The sequence below is a fragment of the Engystomops pustulosus genome, chromosome 7 (assembly GCF_040894005.1).
Source record: "Engystomops pustulosus chromosome 7, aEngPut4.maternal, whole genome shotgun sequence".
NCBI classification, from domain to species: domain Eukaryota; kingdom Metazoa; phylum Chordata; class Amphibia; order Anura; family Leptodactylidae; genus Engystomops; species Engystomops pustulosus.
The window spans coordinates 152,104,886-152,122,740 of NC_092417.1; the positions used below are offsets into that span (position 1 = coordinate 152,104,886).

General features: G+C 40.8%; 1 protein-coding gene across 4 annotated transcripts in view; it reads left to right on the forward strand.

The window, feature by feature from the left end:
* Nucleotides 1-17,855, forward strand: part of CAPN1 (calpain 1) — a 148,012-nt gene that overhangs the window by 24,888 nt on the left and 105,269 nt on the right. For all 4 annotated transcript variants that reach the window (XM_072118311.1, XM_072118312.1, XM_072118313.1 and 1 more), the window contains exons 5-15: nucleotides 4,383-4,516; nucleotides 4,959-5,127; nucleotides 6,334-6,417; nucleotides 6,968-7,053; nucleotides 7,142-7,216; nucleotides 9,676-9,836; nucleotides 12,651-12,823; nucleotides 13,311-13,322; nucleotides 14,045-14,256; nucleotides 15,271-15,310; nucleotides 16,806-16,871. In XM_072118311.1, the coding sequence (XP_071974412.1) occupies nucleotides 4,383-4,516; nucleotides 4,959-5,127; nucleotides 6,334-6,417; nucleotides 6,968-7,053; nucleotides 7,142-7,216; nucleotides 9,676-9,836; nucleotides 12,651-12,823; nucleotides 13,311-13,322; nucleotides 14,045-14,256; nucleotides 15,271-15,310; nucleotides 16,806-16,871 (1,212 nt within the window). The remainder of the gene's footprint in view (nucleotides 1-4,382; nucleotides 4,517-4,958; nucleotides 5,128-6,333; nucleotides 6,418-6,967; nucleotides 7,054-7,141; nucleotides 7,217-9,675; nucleotides 9,837-12,650; nucleotides 12,824-13,310; nucleotides 13,323-14,044; nucleotides 14,257-15,270; nucleotides 15,311-16,805; nucleotides 16,872-17,855) is intronic.

Below are 17,855 nucleotides of genomic sequence, written 5' to 3' on the forward strand. Positions count from 1 at the left end.
ACAATCTACCAGGGGGACAGCAGCCACCACAAACCGGGCAACAAGTGGTTAAGAGTGTGAGAGCAGAGACCTGGGGGAAGGGAGCACTTATCACTTATCTGACCCTGTGCTGGGAGAGAAGTTACAGGTCAGACACTGCAGTAGTGCTGTACTGGCTCCTCATCTTCTGTCTTCACTCTGAGCATCCGGGGCTACTTACAAGCCGAGCGGGGATTGGCCAGTGAGTCGGTGAGTTTCTCCTCCCCCTCTCTCTCTCCACTGCTGCTGCGCTCCTGCTGCTGCTCTGCCATAATTATCATTTATATCTGTGACCTGAGGACGACAGAGCTGGCAGAGCGCAGGGGTGCTGCCATCCATTCCCTCCAGCAGTGGAGGGCTGAGAAGAGGAGAGCAGCGCAGCAGCATTCAGCACAGCCGCTGCGCTTCACTGTGAAGGGCTGCGCTTTCTGCCGGCGTTAGCTGACAGAGCACAGCCAGGTGCCCTCCATTCCCTCCTGCAGCTACATCCGGACTATAAGACGCACCACAGTTATTTCCCAATTTTCTGGGCAAAAAAGTGCGTCTTATAGTCCAGAAAATACGGTACTACCATTTGGTTGGACAAACTTGCTGTGTGCTTGTGGGATTTCCCAAACCGAACCTACAATCCATGAACTAAACCCAACATGTCCGTTCAGTTCATTGATCCATTGGCGAGTTCATCAGAGCAAATTTGCTTGTTAGGAACAGGCTTGGGGTTTGACTCAAAACAAATCATTCTATATCTTCCACCCAAACAGAACCCTCCATTCTGCCAATGATCTAAGACCAACATTCTCCATAGTCCAAAACCTCCCACTTCGGTCTCCGGTACTTTTCTTGTGCTGTACTAGTACGGCATATGCAAAATTCTATTTAGATGTGTCAATGTCCATCTCATATCTTTTGATCGGTGCTCATGACCTTGAAGAATGTCTGTCCATGTGGAAGGTTCTCCAGTGACATCCAAGTTAGCCTGTATCCACAGGATACGGGCTATCTTGCTAATCGGTGGAGGTCCCAGCACCCCCACGGATCAGGAAAATGGGGGACCGTTGTACCCCCGTCATACCACAATATAAAGAGAACAGCTAGTCGTGCTTGCAACCGTTGCCCAATTCATCTCTGTCTCCAACAGAGATAGCCAAGCGTCCTACTCTGCAATCTCCATCAGCGCCATAGAGATGAGTAGAGCAGCCGGCCCATGCACAACCAGCTGCTCTTTTTCGGAGTTGAACTGACCCTTGTTTTTGTGATCCATGGGGGTCCCATCACAGAGCACCCCACCGGTTAGCAAGTTAGCCCTATCTTGTGAATAGGGGCTAACTTGTATGTCACTGGAGAACCCCTTTAAGGTTCAGGTTACAGTATCTAATCCCCATGGGGAACCTGTGGCACACCTTGGATTACAGGGACAGATTAGTCACCTGGCAATTATCTGTGTAGCTGAACGGAAGGATAACCATACTAATATGTATGTGTACAACTGATAGTAAGTGATCCATACTATGTCCTACAGAATAAAACAACATCTGCAAAGAGTTTGTATGTTCTCTCTGTGTTTGTGTGGGTTTCTTCCGGGTCCTCCGCTTTCCTCCCACACTCAAAAACATACTGGTAGGTTGATTAGATTGTGAGCCCCATTGGGGACAGGGACCGATTTGGCAAGCTCTGTGCAGCGCTGCGTAATCTGTGTGCTCTATATAAATAAGGAATTATTATTATTAATATTAAAATTGTCCTGGTCTGGTAACCTACCACCTCCTGCTGGGGGTATGAACCAGTATGTGCTGTGCTTTTCCTCCCATTATCCCAATTATTGTCAAACAACAGAAGGGTCCGGGTGGAGACATTTAAGATTAACTCTTGTGATACTGTATCCGGTTTTACACGCTGAGTCTACTCAATTGACTTGTTGCATTAACTTGTTCCATTAGATTTACTGGGTAACTTTTGGAGGATAAATAGGTAGACCAGTGATCACAATACAAAGTTATAGAGGTGATAGGACAGGAAGGGTTGGTATGACTGCCGACCTCCCGCTCACATGATGACATGAACACATGGATGAATCACTTTCCTGACACAGGGAGGGACCCCTCGGACTACCCAGTGCTGCAGAATGGGGATCTATCCTCACCATAGCCACCGTAGCTTCTCGTTTTGCCTATACACAATGTCATTCTTTCTTTGATGTATGTATATAGATGGATTCTGTATTGACTTTGTACTTGTACTTGTATTTGTTTTGTAAGCTCTTTACTTGGGGTTGCATTTGACTACCAAAAGAATAGAGAACTGGAAGTCAATTGTCACTAGCAATTCACCCATATCCAAATTTGAAAGCAGAAGTAGGACAAGGCACATCCAATACTCGAGTAATTCCCTTTACTTGTTTGAGAACAGATGCATACTCATCCAACCCCAACATGCATGTGTGTGGTGAAGGAAATTCAGGTGGGCAAACATTCGGTCAAGAAAAGGTCTGCGAAATTTGTACGACCTGATTTAAACTCTCAAAGAATTAAAAATGAGACTCTTGTCCCCAATAACAAGTCCAATAGTGTCTATCTTCCACCACAGACATTTAAAGAGAACCTTCAAGTTTTACCCGACTAAACTACTAGCCCCCTCAGGTCAGGTATGAAATATCCTTAACAGAATTCCTTCTTTCATGTGAAATCTTACAAAAAATCTCCCCTAAAGTCAGGCAAAAATGACTCTTCTGACCTAATTTTCACACAAGATTAGTCAACTTTATTGGAGAGGTAATGTCAATTCAGAAACCTTTGCCTTCTGTTCTATAGAATCTAGAAACATTCTTTTCATGTCATATTAAAGATAAGAATCTCATCTTTCAGATAAGATCAGGCTCTGGGTTTGTGAGCTACAGAACCAGAGATACAGGCAGCAAAACACATAGTTGGAAATGTGAACTGCAGATAAAGATCTTGTTCCTGCATTTTTTTAACTGCCTGTAGGTCCTGTTCTCCAGCACACTGAACCATAAGGGATCTAAACGTTCATTTGATTTGAAATATGAGATACTTATCCTTGATATATCACAAAACACGTGTTTCTAGATACTAGAGAACCAAAGATAGGGGCAACTACTATCTTTTTCATGTGAAAATTGGATAAGAAGAGTCATATTTTTATAAGAAGAGTCACGTTTACCAGTCTTCGGGCAAGCTTTTTAATAGGTAAACTGATGAGATTTAACATAAAAGAGGGGATTCTAGAAAGAACATCTCATATCCTACCTGAGTGTGCTAGCAGTTTAGTGGGGTAAAACCTGATGACAGGTTCCCTTTAAGTGATGACCACTAAGTGTGATGTGGGTACGGAAATCTAGTGGCGTGTCAGCCCATTCCCACTGGATCAGCTGCTATGAATCCATTAACATGAACGGCAGCCTATGACATTTACTACTTCTGTTATTACCCGAGGATCTGTAGGTTTGCGTGCATAAAAAGGAAGGGATTAATGAGAATAATGAAGAGGTCGGGTAGAGTTTAGAAGGCGAGTCAGGCAAAGACCGAAGCATTGTCCTGCGGGGAGGAAACAAGGCTGGAAAAATATGAGAAAAAAAATAAGTGGATTATTTTTTTTTATATTAGTTTAATAACAAGCAAAAAGGTGTAAACCGGTACAATAATTGTAACATATACTGCATATTCATAAAACAAACACAACAGATGTTCCTATAGGTTGGTACAAGAGAACAATTCTCCTTATGTCATACCTAGAGTTCCCTTTATGCCAAAATCATTAGGCTCTTCCTATGCAGATTTGCAAATTTCATTAATTAGGACTTTCCCAGTTCCTTTATTAGACACTGCACTTCCAACAAATGTTACTTAAATTCTCCTTTACCTCTGAAATAAGTAACTTTGTGATACATCTTATAAGGGAAAGCTGCTTCTGTCTCCAGTTACCTGGCTGCTTCACGTATGTTTTGTATACGTATTATATTATGATTATCATATTATAGTATTATTGTATACAATATAACCACAACATTAGGAGTCATTGCTGTTCATATAGGGAATGGTAACAAGCACGGCCGGCGCTAGGACTGGGCAAGTGCCAGGGCCCAGAGCTGCTGGGGGGGCCCATATAAGGCTGTTCATAAGGAATCCATTGGGGTAAGGGGAGCTGTATATAAAATAACCATGACGGGGCTGTTTGGGTTGATAAATAAGGGAATATTTTAGGGAACAGGAGACTGTTTTAATTCCTGAATTTTTAATGCTGCCCTGTGAGTTCACTGCAAAGGGGCCCACTGAGGCCCTGACGCCCAGGGGCCTACTGAAACCTGGAGGTGACCGTGCTAACAATCTTTATGTTTTTGGTATTTCCAGCTCTGGCAGTTTGGCGAGTGGGTAGATGTTGTGGTGGATGACTATCTCCCGGTAAAAGATGGAAAGCTGGTCTTTGTTCACTCCGCAGCAGGGAATGAGTTCTGGAGCGCACTGCTGGAGAAAGCCTATGCTAAGTATGAGTGCTCACTTACCTAATACACATCCATGTTTCCTAAAGATGTCCATTGATGCTTGAAGTATAATATATATTTGTTTTCTTGTGGTGGTTGGTCATTGTCTCTCACATCTAACAGCTATCACGTGTATAATTTTTTTTCCCAATGTGTGTATGTGTGTGTATATATATATATATGTGTGTGTGTGTGTGTGTGTGTGTGTGTGTGTGTGTGTGTATATATGTGTGTGTAGATATGTATGTGTGTGTGTGTGTGTATATATGTGTGTGTGTGTGTGTGTGTGTATATATGTGTGTGTAGATATGTATGTGTGTGTGTGTGTGTGTATATATATGTGTGTGTGTGTGTGTGTGTGTATATATGTGTGTGTAGATATGTATGTGTGTGTGTGTGTGTATATATAACATATATTAACTACAGTCATACCTATTTCTTACAGGGCTAATGGGAGTTATGAGGCCCTCTCTGGCGGGAGCACTTCTGAAGGCTTTGAAGACTTTACAGGAGGAGTTACCGAGTGGTACGAGCTGAAGAAGGCTCCTGCAGACCTCTTTGGCATTATCATAAAGGCATTAGAAAGAGGATCCCTGATGGGTTGCTCAATTGATGTAAGTGAATGTTAGTATGGTTTCACCCCATCTGACAAATAACTATTAGACATTTGTGTTCTTCCTGTGTTATGTGATTTTTTTTTATTATTATTTAAAAAAAACTACTGCATTAATGATCCTTCCCAGTCCAAAGAAAAGGATTATGTTCATGATTCGGGTGCTACTGGAACAGTGGATTATATGTTATAGTTGGCCGATAACTATGAATGAGACATACTATTGTCAATGAGCATTTAGGTTTACAGGAACTGTACCAGGAGTGCACCAGCCATGAGGCAAGTTGAGCCTCTCACCTCAGGGAGTACCGACCTTCAGCAAGATGGGGTGGCGGCATCATTTGAACAGTCACCTGCTACAAAGCAGAACATGACACTTAGAAATAGTGTTCCCTTACACCAGATGTCAGCATGGGTGTGCCCCACTGTATGGAGAACCCACATAACCTGATATATTACTACTGGATGAGGAGCAGGGGGTGCTCTCTTTAGACAGCAGAAAGTTCAGGATTGTACAAATAATTTAAACAAATCATAAGAAGTTATACTTCCCACTGCAATACCCCATTAGTTCCAGTGTTGGCGCTTTAGTCCTCTCTGCCAGGTTGCAGTGAAAAAAAATTCCCATATAAGCAAAATTATTGCTGCAGTCCATCTCTGTCCTACTCAGTCTTCTGCTATATACCAATTAGACACTGATTCTTTATAAAGTCACTAGTGCCTGTGGACTGGAGCCTTTAGCATCAGAGAACTAAAAGGGGTTTGTAGGAATTAGATATTGATTACCTTGAATAATCAAAATCAGATTATGGGGGTCCAACACCTGGCAAACCCCTAATCCACCCTTATCATTTGCGTACAGAGCCTGTAGCACAGGGCACCCTCTAATGGTGGGGCTACCAAATGCCAGACACCCACAGATCTGATATTGATTACCAATCCTAAGGGTAGGTCATCAATATCAAATTAATATAAATCCCCTTTAAACTGAAGAGTAGACCGTATCTTCTTGTTATTTTAGTAAGTGCAGACATGGGACTATTTTTATAAAAAAAAATATAGCAATCATAGATGGGTACTTGTCTAATCTTTAGGTTCATCTTCAGTGTGACCGTATTATACAGGTAATTACAAAGCCGAATTTATCATTTCCCAAAGTTACAGTATAACAAACGGGAATTTTCTTTATTTTCCCTCTTGTTCATAGATAACCAGTGCAACTGATATGGAAGCCATAACATTCAAGAAACTGGTCAAAGGCCACGCGTATTCCGTTACAGGAGCGAAAGAGGTAATGGTGACTATGTCTATGTGTCTATGACTAATGCACAGAAAATGTATGATACAAGCAATAGTTCAGAGAAACATTCACCACGTTGTCCAATAATCAATAGGCGAAACGTTCGCTTAGTTTGTTTGTTTCCCTCCCGGACATGGCTATTAGAGTATTTCTCATCAAATAATATTTTCATGTTGTGTTTTATTAGAACTCTGCGCTGTCCTTATCCTCCTAAAAAAATAAAAAAATAAGAATAATATGTCAATTGTATTGTAGCATTCTCATGCCAAAGGGGAGGCCCCTACACATTCAGATACACAACATTTATTGGACAGCTTAAGAATGTAAAGTGGCCGAAACTCACCTGGCAACACTTAGATGTCCATTTATTCTCCATTTATGCTCACTTGGTGTTAGGTGGTGTAAGGGGGGAAATAGGTGCAAGACCCCAATAGCTAGCATAGCTTTTCTGGTGGTCTTTTCTGTTATGTGTATGGGGGCCTGAAACCTTTGTGACTGGAGACTTGCATGAGTTAAATCCAACCTCCCCCTTTTGTTTTAGGTGAACTATAGAGGACAGAACACAAAGCTTATCCGGATGAGGAACCCATGGGGAGAAGTAGAGTGGACTGGAGCATGGAGCGATAAGTAGGAAACAGATCTAAAGCTCTGATATCATAAAAATGCATTTCCATGAAACACACAAATATATTATCGTGTTCTTATCTTGTTCTAGCTCGAATGAGTGGAACTACGTGGATCCTTCAGAAAGAGATGAACTTAGAAATAAAATGGAGGATGGTGAATTCTGGTGAGTACTGTAATAGACTCGTATCTCAGGGCATGAAGAAAGTTGGGGTTATATAGAAGCGGATAAGCTTGGAGACAACTGTTCTGTGCCATTCCCTTGATTCACCATTTTTCGGACCTACACCACATCCTACTTTATAATTATCTTTATAATCTTTACAATAATCAGCAGTGTCTGACTGAGGTTCCTTGGGCCCACCAGATAAAATGTTTCTGGGGGATCACCCTAAATCAGACCTTGTGAAATAGACCCTAGCAGTCTCCAAATTGGGTTGTCTTTTGGGGTCTATTATTAGGTGAGAATCTGGGCCCATTGAAGTATCCTCTCGTGGACATGTCCTATGTTCTCATGGCATACGGCGCCGTGCGCCATGTATCCCTATGGACGGCACCTCCTCGTCCTCTCCACGCTGCCATGTGCCTGCCGTGCTACGGTACGGCGGGCAACGGCAGTGTGAATCCAGCCTAATGGTGTTTGTGTAACGCACAAAGGAGGACAGATATAAAATATTGACTACTTCCATTTACCTGTAGGTGACACTATAGGAAGATGTACCCTTGTTGTGTTGAAGATGGCCATTTTATATGACTACGTTACTAAACTTTACATGAAAGGCCATGGACTCTTCATGGATCATTTTATTATATGTAGCCATTACTGGATTATCATTTGCACAGGGTGCAGCCTGTCTGTTTCCTTTTACATTAACAATTCTCTGTGAAATCCATCCACTTATCTAAGCTGAATTCTTATCATTTTGATGGAAATTCAGCTCATTTGAGCATTAGGATCTCTCAGGAGAGCAGAACAGATTTTCTGGAATGAGCCTTGTGCCGGGGATGGAATTCCCGTGATCATAGTGATACAAGTAGTGAGCAGCCACAGCACAACCTTCAGACTACCGCACCAAATTATTACCATAATTACTATGCAGCGCTGTTGTTCCAACATTTTACACTATTTATGACTTTTCATATGTCATAAAATGTTCATAGATGCAGGTCCTACCATTGGGACCCTCGGCAATCTCAGAAATGGAGACTTGCAGACCTCCTTCCCAAAATCGGGCCAAACGGAGAATGCATACTTGGCTACTCTCCATTGAACTTTATGGGAGTGAAAACCACGGGCGTAACTTGAGAGGGTGCAGAGAGTGCGGTTGCACCTGGGCCCAAGTGGCTTAGGGGGCCCATAAAGTGTCACTTTCCCATATGAAAAGACTATTACTATAAACAATACATTATAGCCGGGGGCCTGGCACAGACTTTGCACTGGGGCCCATCAGCTTCAAGTTACGCCACTGGTGACAACAATACTCGGTGACAACACTCTCCATTCAGCCCGGCTGTGGGAAGGGGATCAGCGGAACTTCCTTCCTAACCCTCTAAGCATGTAACATATGACTAAACAGCATGCATTGTATGCGAGACTATGGGGGAGATTTATCAAACGTGTCTAAGAGCAGAACTGTTCTAGTTGCCTGTGACAACCAATCAGAGCTCAACTTTCATTTTCCCACAGCATTTTAAAAAATGAAAGCTGAGCTCTAATTGGTTGTCACAGGCAACTAGAATAGTTCTGCTCTTAGACACTTCTGATAAATCTCCCCATATGACTTTCAGACTTCCATCAAATCTATTATCAAAATCAATAATGATAAACTAGGGGCATTTGGTGGTAGATCCAGGCACTGGAGCTAAAATCATCCTTCCTTCCAAATCAAAATTAATGACCATGGATAACAAGTATAAGAAGATTACCACAGTCATGGTACCTGGATCTATGAGTCCCTGATTTATCATGCTAGATTGTGATAGAAGATTTCCTTTAAAAGATCTCTGAAAATAAAAAAACTATTAAATTAAAAGGGTTTTTTAGTCCTAAACATGTGTTTTGCAAGTCCATAATGTTGTCCAAAGCCTTAAAGGAAATGTGTCACCCAAAATTTTAGAGGAAATCTTTTATTGTTTTACACTTTTCAGGAAATAATTAAAATAATATTCTACTGGTAACTAGTGGGAGCCTGTAGGAGATTGGGGACTAGAGCTGACCCTGTGTCCTATGAGACTAAAGGGACCAGTGATAGCATCATGATTGGAATCTGGGCCTTACATTCATTCAGTACACAGATGATGCTCCCTCTAGTGGCCAACAGTGATATATAAAATAAATTGTTCTTTAATTTTCTTATCAATTCTAAAAATGTTAAAAATAAAATTAATAGTCATTAGTTTACTTTTTTATTGACTTTTGATTGGATTTTTTTTCCTTTTTTTAATTTGTATTTCCTATGTCCTTAAAAGGAGTAATCTTAACTGTCTATAATACTCAGCGTCACCACTTTGTTTACTGAGCTGGGGCCCAAATAAGGAACAGAACCGTACACAGCATCTATATACATAGCGATTGTCTTCATTCATTCTATATATAATTTTACATCTCACAAATCTTCCTTACAGGATGTCTTTTCAAGATTTTCTTCGTGAATATTCTCGCCTTGAAATTTGTAACCTCACTCCGGATGCCTTAACTGCACGCCGATACCGCAAGTGGAACACCACGCTTTATAGCGGAAATTGGAGGAAAGGGAGCACAGCTGGCGGGTGCAGGAACTATCCTGGTAAATAGTATTGTATGTTGTATATATACAACATAGTTAGGGCAGAGCAAGGCATTTGCTTCTCTAGAAGTGCATCGACCTATGTGTATAATACATTAGTACATTGTTTAAAAGTTATTCTTGATAAAGGTTAAGAGGGAAAAGATAATAGCCAAATCATCAAATCTACTTCGCTGTTATCAGTGGGGTCATACAATGGGTTCAGGCAGTATTCAGATTCTTTTAAATTTTTCACTCTTTTCTGTTTTAATGCAGCTAATTGGTAAAATCAAAAGTTCTTTTTATTACTCATTAAGACTATTAGTAGTAAACCCATTAACACTTAATAACTATGAAAGTGCACTTTTGGCCACCATAATAACCAAAACTACCCCCCACCCCTTCAAATAACGAAGGCAGAGGCTTATTGTTGGGTATAAAATAGTCACAGCATATTGTGGCAAACAACTTGGCAACTTAAGCCATCAGGTTTATAAGGAACAAAAGGTTGATATTATTTTGCACACCGCCACCAGGAGCGGTATGCCCAGCCGGACTCCCGACTGGCAAGTCGTCCACCTGGTAACACACTCATCTCCTTTTTCCGCCAGCTGTGACTTAAATATATATAAGTATAACAAATCCAACATAACATAGCAGCAACAGAGGACAATACAATTGAAATATAAACACTCAAAAATAAAAAAGGGGAGGGAGGGCAGGAAGCTTGAGGTGAAGTTCAAAGAGGCCGAACCCTAGACCACTTCCCCTTTTTATACCCTAAAGTGACTGCTGGGAGGGGAGGAGAAAACTCTGCATCATGGGAAACGGAACATCCCACCCCCTTCCTAAAGTGCATAATTAACCCCTTTATACCTGAGAAAACTATAGACACCAAACAGTCTGTGTGCACCATTCTTATTCAGTTGGGTGTACACGCCATGTACACTCTGCCGTCATCTTAACAGAAAAAAAACTGAAATATTTTGCTAATTTATTACACAAGAATAACTGAAATATCACAAGGTCATAATTATTTAGCCCCTTTGCTGTGACTCATATTTAACTCACATGCTGTCCATTTCCTTCTGATCCTCCATGAGATGATTCTACTCCATCATTGGATTCCAGCTGTGCTTAATTAAACTGATTGGACTTGATTAGGAAAGGCACACACCCTCAGAGGTAACAGTGTATGTCAGAGCACATGAGAATCATGAGGTCTGAGGGACTGCCCAAGAAACTAAGAGACAGAAATGGGGCAAGGCACAGATCTGGCCAAGGTTACAAAATAATTTCTGCAGCACTCAAGATTCCTAAGAGCACAGTGGTCTCCATAATCCTCAAATGGTAGAAGTTTATAGCGACCACAACACTTCCCCGACCTAGCAGCTCAGCCAAACTAAGCAATGGTTGGGGAAGAGCCTTGGTGAGAGAGGTAAAAAAACCAAGATCACTGTGGCTGAGCTCCAGATGCAGTAGGGAGATGGGAAATATTCCAGAAAGTCACCTATCACTGCAGCCTCCACCAGTCGGGGCTTTATAGCAGAGTTTGTCGATGGAAGCCTCTCCTCAGTGCAAGACATATGAAAGCTGCATACAGTGTAAAAAAACACATGAAGGACTCCCAGGCTATGAGAAATAGGATTCTGTGGTCTGATGAGATGAAGATTGAACTTTTTGGTGTTAATTCTAAATGGTATGTGTAAAGAAAACCAGGCGCTGCTCATCAACTCCCCAATACAAGCCCAACAGTGACACATGGTGGTGTCGACAGGGACCAGACAACTGGTTGCAATTGAAGGAAAGATCCTTTCATCCAGGACACCTCTGTACTTGGCTACATTCGTCTTCAGACTGGGCCAACATTGACCCTAAACACACAGCTAAAATAACAAAGCAGTGGCTACAGAAGTACTTTGTGTCCAGCCTTGACCTAAACCCAATTGAACATCTCTAGAGGGACATGAAAATGGCGTCCACCAACGTTCACCATCCAGTCTGAGGGAACTGGAGAGGATCTGCATGGAAGAGGCAGATGATCCCCAAATCCAAGTGTGAAAATTTTGTTGCATCTTCCCAAAAAGCCTTATGGCTGTACTAGCTCCAAAGCTGCTTCTACTCAAAGGTGCTGAATACTTATGACCATGTTATATTTCAGTTTTTCTTGTTTAATAAATTGGCAAAAATATCTACAATTCAGTATTTTTTCTGTCAAGATGGGGGCAGAATGTACATTAATGATGAGCAAAAAAATAACTTTTTGGATCTTACCAATCGGCAGCAATGAAACAAAGAGTGAACCATTTAAGGGGGTGTGAATACTTTCCGTACCCAGTGTATGTCAAAAACCATCACAGGAGATATTGAAGTGATGGACCAGATACAACTGTTCTATACAGGTGTGGTCATATTCCTAGACAAGCACTTGTTGCATGACATGGTGCCCATTGACATTGGTGGGTTGTCTATGATCACAAGAATTGTACATCTGTGTGAATGGAGTGGAGATAGTCGATTCATGGACGCTTCTTTCACTACTATGGGACTGCTACAGTTTGGTAGGCAATGTTCTCATTAATCCCATAGAGAAAAGGGGGAATGGCCCTGCCCCCAAAACGAACCATCCATTCATATGGGGATACAAGGAACCTTATTCTTGTGATGTCCCATTGGGAAGACCCCCAGCATCAGTCAGTAACCTCCTATACAGTAGCTAGGGGATAGCCTATAATGCCCTGAACACCCATTTTACTCCAAGTCCTCTAATAGGATACTGTGGTTGGGGCTTCCTTGTAGATTATTAGAATGATTTTTAATTTTTTTTGTTTCCAGCTACCTTCTGGATCAATCCTCAGTTCAAAATCAAGCTGGAATATGAGGATGAGGATGATGACTATGGTAAAGAAAATGGCTGCACCTTCCTTCTAGCCCTTATGCAGAAGAACAAGAGAAAGGAGAGGCGTTTCGGGAAGGACATGGAGACCATCGGCTTTGCCGTCTATGAGGTACTTTATTTGTTTTGTAGTTGGCTACAATTGATGTAAACAAGTTCCGAAATAAAGTCGAAAAATGATCAATGAAACTTGTATCGTAAAAACTCGTAGAAAAGATCAACAATATTTGATTGGGGTCGGGGTTCTCATTGAAGATGTCATTACAGGTGAATGCTGATCATCTCGCATTCATTAAAGCAGGGGATGATTTGCAGTAACCTGGTTTGACCACTACACTGAAAACAGTGTCTTATTCTCTATTTATTATCTGCAGAGGACATCTAATCTGTTGGGGTCCTGGATGTTGAACCCCCACCAATCTGATATTAAGAACCTTTTTTATGAATATGTTATCTATATTTTAGCCCTGTAAACAACTTTTATGGCGGATGTACTAACTCCCCTAAATCCCCTTATTGCATTCTCTTATCCTCGGGCGTAGGGTGATGCCTTAAATCTGGCCATTAACGTTTTTTCGTTTTCTTCCCCTTCTCTGCAGGTGCCTAGAGAGGTATGTATCATGTCTTTGTGTTGTCTGTATGCTTGTCTTGTCTATTCTACTTGTATATGCACATATGTCCTTGTATATCTCCTTTTCATGAAATCTTATCCTGCTCATACATTCTGGGGAAGATTTATCAGAAGTGTCTGAGGTAAAACTGTTCTAGTTGCCCATGGAAACCAATCAGAGCTCAGCTTTAATATTCTAAATGGCTGTGGGAAAATGATCTCTGATTGGTTGACATGGCCAACTAAAACAGTTTAATCTCAGACACTTCTGATTAATCTCCCCCTCTGTAGCCATTCAGCCACCAGTGGTCTCTTCTTGCCCCGCCCCCTTGTACATGTTCTTGGTTTGGCTAAGTCTCCTACTCAATTGTGGCTTAACTCGCCTCACGCCTAAGGGCTCATCACCTCTGGAACAATAAAATACATAGACAAGAGGCTAATCGTTCTTGTTAATTAAGATTATTATAACTAAATGTGTAACTTATGCCTTATGTGGACCACTAATTTGGGAGCCAATTCATACAATGTGCTTCCTTTATTCCCATTTATGTCTTCCTGAGATTGTTTTGAGAGCACTTGTTAAAATCATAATTTTTCGTGTATATTGTACACTATGTAACCTCCCCTCTCCGCTTGTATAACTGTCAGTACCCCTTTCTGTATTCTTATATGTCTGCTCTTTTTGACCTCTTTATAGTAACCTGTCCATTGTTTCTTCACCAGTTTGTTGGACAGTCGGCCGTGCACCTTAAACGTGACTTTTTCCTAACAAACGCATCACGTGCGCGCTCAGAGCAGTTCATTAACCTTCGAGAAGTCAGCACCCGACACAAGCTCCCCCCTGGAGAATACATTGTGGTGCCTTCCACCTTCGAGCCTAATGTTGAGGGAGATTTCGTCTTGAGACTCTTCTCTGAAAATCGAGCTGGAACAGTGTAAGTGCTACATGGAAAATGGGTCATTTTAGGAAGCACACTTCACAAATATTACATGAGGAAGGTGACACCAAAAAAAAAAATTTATAATATAGATGCAATTGCCTTGACTGTACAGTATCAAAAGGACACTAAATGTAGAACATTCACAAATCCTCTTATTATCTCTTGTTTTAACAACTCTTCATTCTGGCTGAGAGATGAGGTTTCTGAAACTTTGTTATCTCTGAAATCACTAATAGTGTATAAGGAAAACAGCTTTCTAGACAATGAAATCTTTTTAAATACAACCATGAAGTTTGGATGTTCTCTCTATTTCTGGATAGGCTGAAGGTTGAAACATGTTGAAGTTTCCCTGGTGTATACATGATAGGTGCAGGTCCCTAGAATAGGTGTATACATGATAGGTGCAGGTCCCTAGAATAGGTGTATACATGATAGGTGCAGGTCCCTAGAATAGGTGTATACATGATAGGTGCAGGTCCCTAGAATAGGTGTATACATGATAGGTGCAGGTCCCTAGAATAGGTGTATACATGATAGGTGCAGGTCCCTAGAATAGGTGTATACATGATAGGTGCAGGTCCCTAGAATAGGTGTATACATGATAGGTGCAGGTCCCTAGAATAGGTGTATACATGATAAGTGCAGGTCCCTAGAATAGGAGAATAGGGGTCTGCTGCCTGGCTGAATAGTGTATTCCGCTCATGGGAAAGTATTCTCCTCTGGACCCTTGGTCCCCAGATAGGTGCAGGTCCTTTTATTGCCAATAACATAGTGGAGTCATCTGCTTCTGTCAGACCCAAGCAGTTGGTGGGTGACGGAAGGAGAATCGTCGAGGCTAATCTAATGCAATTATTGCCAAAGGGGCCCTGGTCTTTTCTACGCTCTTCCTAATAAATATATTAGTATAATAATAATAAATAAATAAATTAATAATTAATTAATATTGCACCTTTCTTTACCAATTAACCCTGTATTCGTCTCATGTTGAGATATTTTTTTCTTTTTCAGGGAAATGGATGATCCAATCACTGCCAACTTACCTACTGAGGTGAGTAAGAAATAAGTGCAAACTGTGAAGAAACTCTATGAAAGAATGAAAGAAAATCCATGAAAAGAGGACAACAATTTCCGTCATGCATGGCCTTCTGCTCCATTAATCTGACGGAGAAACGGGGGGTCCGATGGAGGTACATGGGACCCCATCCGACCACTCGTTTTCTTGATCTAAGGGGTTCTCAGCACGTAGACCCCCACTGATCAGCAAGTTAGACCCTATCCACAGGAAATTTTTCTTTGTGGGAAAACCCCTTTAGCTAGACCAACTACGGTAATAGTTCACAGTTCTAAACCACTCCAGATGTCATCAAGCCTTATGTATCAGACGCAGAGTAAGACTAACTCTGAATTGGTCTATTCACCGACACTTTATTTAATTTACACCAGAGATATTTTGGAATTTGTAGGCGAATAGCGCTTTGCTGCAGCCAAATGTGGGAGGAGATGCACAAAGGGAAAATGAGATTAAGATGGCATCTGACTATACAAACTGTTTAAGGGCTTAAAATTAGTGCAGTGGTTGGATAATGTGACATGAGTTTTATCAATTGCTCGGGCATTTCTATTTTAGAAAAGTAGGAGATCTACTAAATTAAGCATGGATAAACCAGGGACGCTTATTCATAAATCCAGTCACTGTGGCTGTGATAATGATCTTGTATTTGTTATTCATGGCCTCCTTGCTTCTAAAATCAACTTTTAAAATTATGATAATAAGACAGAAGTGCTCTGGTGGGTGTTACCCCTCTGTGATCCAGCTTCACAGGCTGTAACAGTGTGCAATGATGATTGGTAAGGAGAATATAGCTGGCGTTAAACTCTAAGATGCCACAGTCATATTGACTCCAGCTTATGATAAGTTTTGTAGTTCAAGGTTATCATACTTCTACTAGCACCCTGCATTGCTATTGCTGGAGCACAATCGGGCACATAATGAAGGAGCCCAGACCTGTCCATATCATTTGCCTATTAGATCCGATCCAGAGATATTAATTCACAAGTGATTAAATGATCTAATTTGAGACTAATTTAAGCTAAAAAGTTAAAAAATAAGGCAAAGGGAAAAAAAACCCCTCAAAATTAAAATCACAAACCAAGCAAAACAATAAAATATACAACTATCAAAAAAAAGATGAGCCAGTAAAAACACAAAAATAAAATACACAAAAAAAAAACATCCCAGAGACCGTCTTGTAGTTGGAAAAATAAAATTATTGAAACTGGGTCATATGAAAACTGTATTTTTTTGTTTTGTTTGGTTAAAGCATTTCCATTATGTAAAAGCAAAAAAAAAAAACATATCCCTGCATGTGGCTTCCATGGTAACATAGGATTTCCATAGAATATAATGCTAAAGTTGTCGTCTACAGGAATCAATAAATACCGGGTTACATTTTTTCCATTAAGATATAGCTTTAATAGCTTTATTAGATATAGTTTTAATTAGCTCTAATAGTACGTTATTTATTTTTTTTTTTTTATTTTAGGAAGTCTTATCTGAAGCTGAGCTTGATGAAGGATTCAAGAACCTATTCCGGCAGCTTGCTGGAGCGGTACGATTATAATGCATCCTTTCTCATTTATATTCACATGCCTCCGATAAGGCTGTGTTCACACATCACGTTTACATTGCGTTATGAAATGCCATACAACAGCTGAGGAGAAGAGATTACATTGCCTAATTACATTGCTGTTAACATTAATGCAATGTTATCATATGTGTTAACATTGAATTAACATTTGCTTTTGTAATGACAAATCTCCTCTACTTGGCTGTTTCAAAAATACATGTAAAGAGCTCAGACAAATGTCCAGTCTGTTTTATTAAAATTATTGTTCACAGTACATTTATCATAATACAGAACTTGAAATCTCCTCCTCCTCAAATATATGAAATTTTGAGTTTCTGTACCTGCCACTAGGGGGAGCACAAGGCATATAAATTTATGTCAATCGGGAAACAAGAAACATTGGGGCAGATTTATCAAGCTGTTTAAAAGTAAGTATGTTCTTAGATGCCCATGGCAACCAATTACAGCTCAGCTGTCATTTTACCAGTGCTCATGAATATTTTAAATGGGGGGTTGTGATTGGTAAGAACATTCTTACTTTTAGACAGCTTGATAAATCTGCCCCAAGGTGTAGGCACCAGGAACTGTAGGTGAGTTCTTTTACACTTCAATAGGAGCCAAGCTACAAAGAGAACAGAGATGCACTCCTGCATCTTAATCAGTTTTTGAGTGGTTTTAGGTGCACTTATTTATTGTAGAAGGTGAAAGACGTGAACTGAAGAGGTGAATTACATTTATTGAACAGGTTTCCCCATCAACATGAAACTTGAGCGTTCAGTTCATGTCTTTCACCTGTTAAATTAACAAAACTGCACCTAAAACCACCTCAAAGCTGATTATGATGCCATTTTAACTGCAACGTGTGAACGCACCCTGACTCTCCTGTCAGACCCCACTGTATAGGTTGTTGTTTCTTTAAAGTTTATACCCCATTTAAGGTGATGATCAGTAAAGTATAAACTCTGC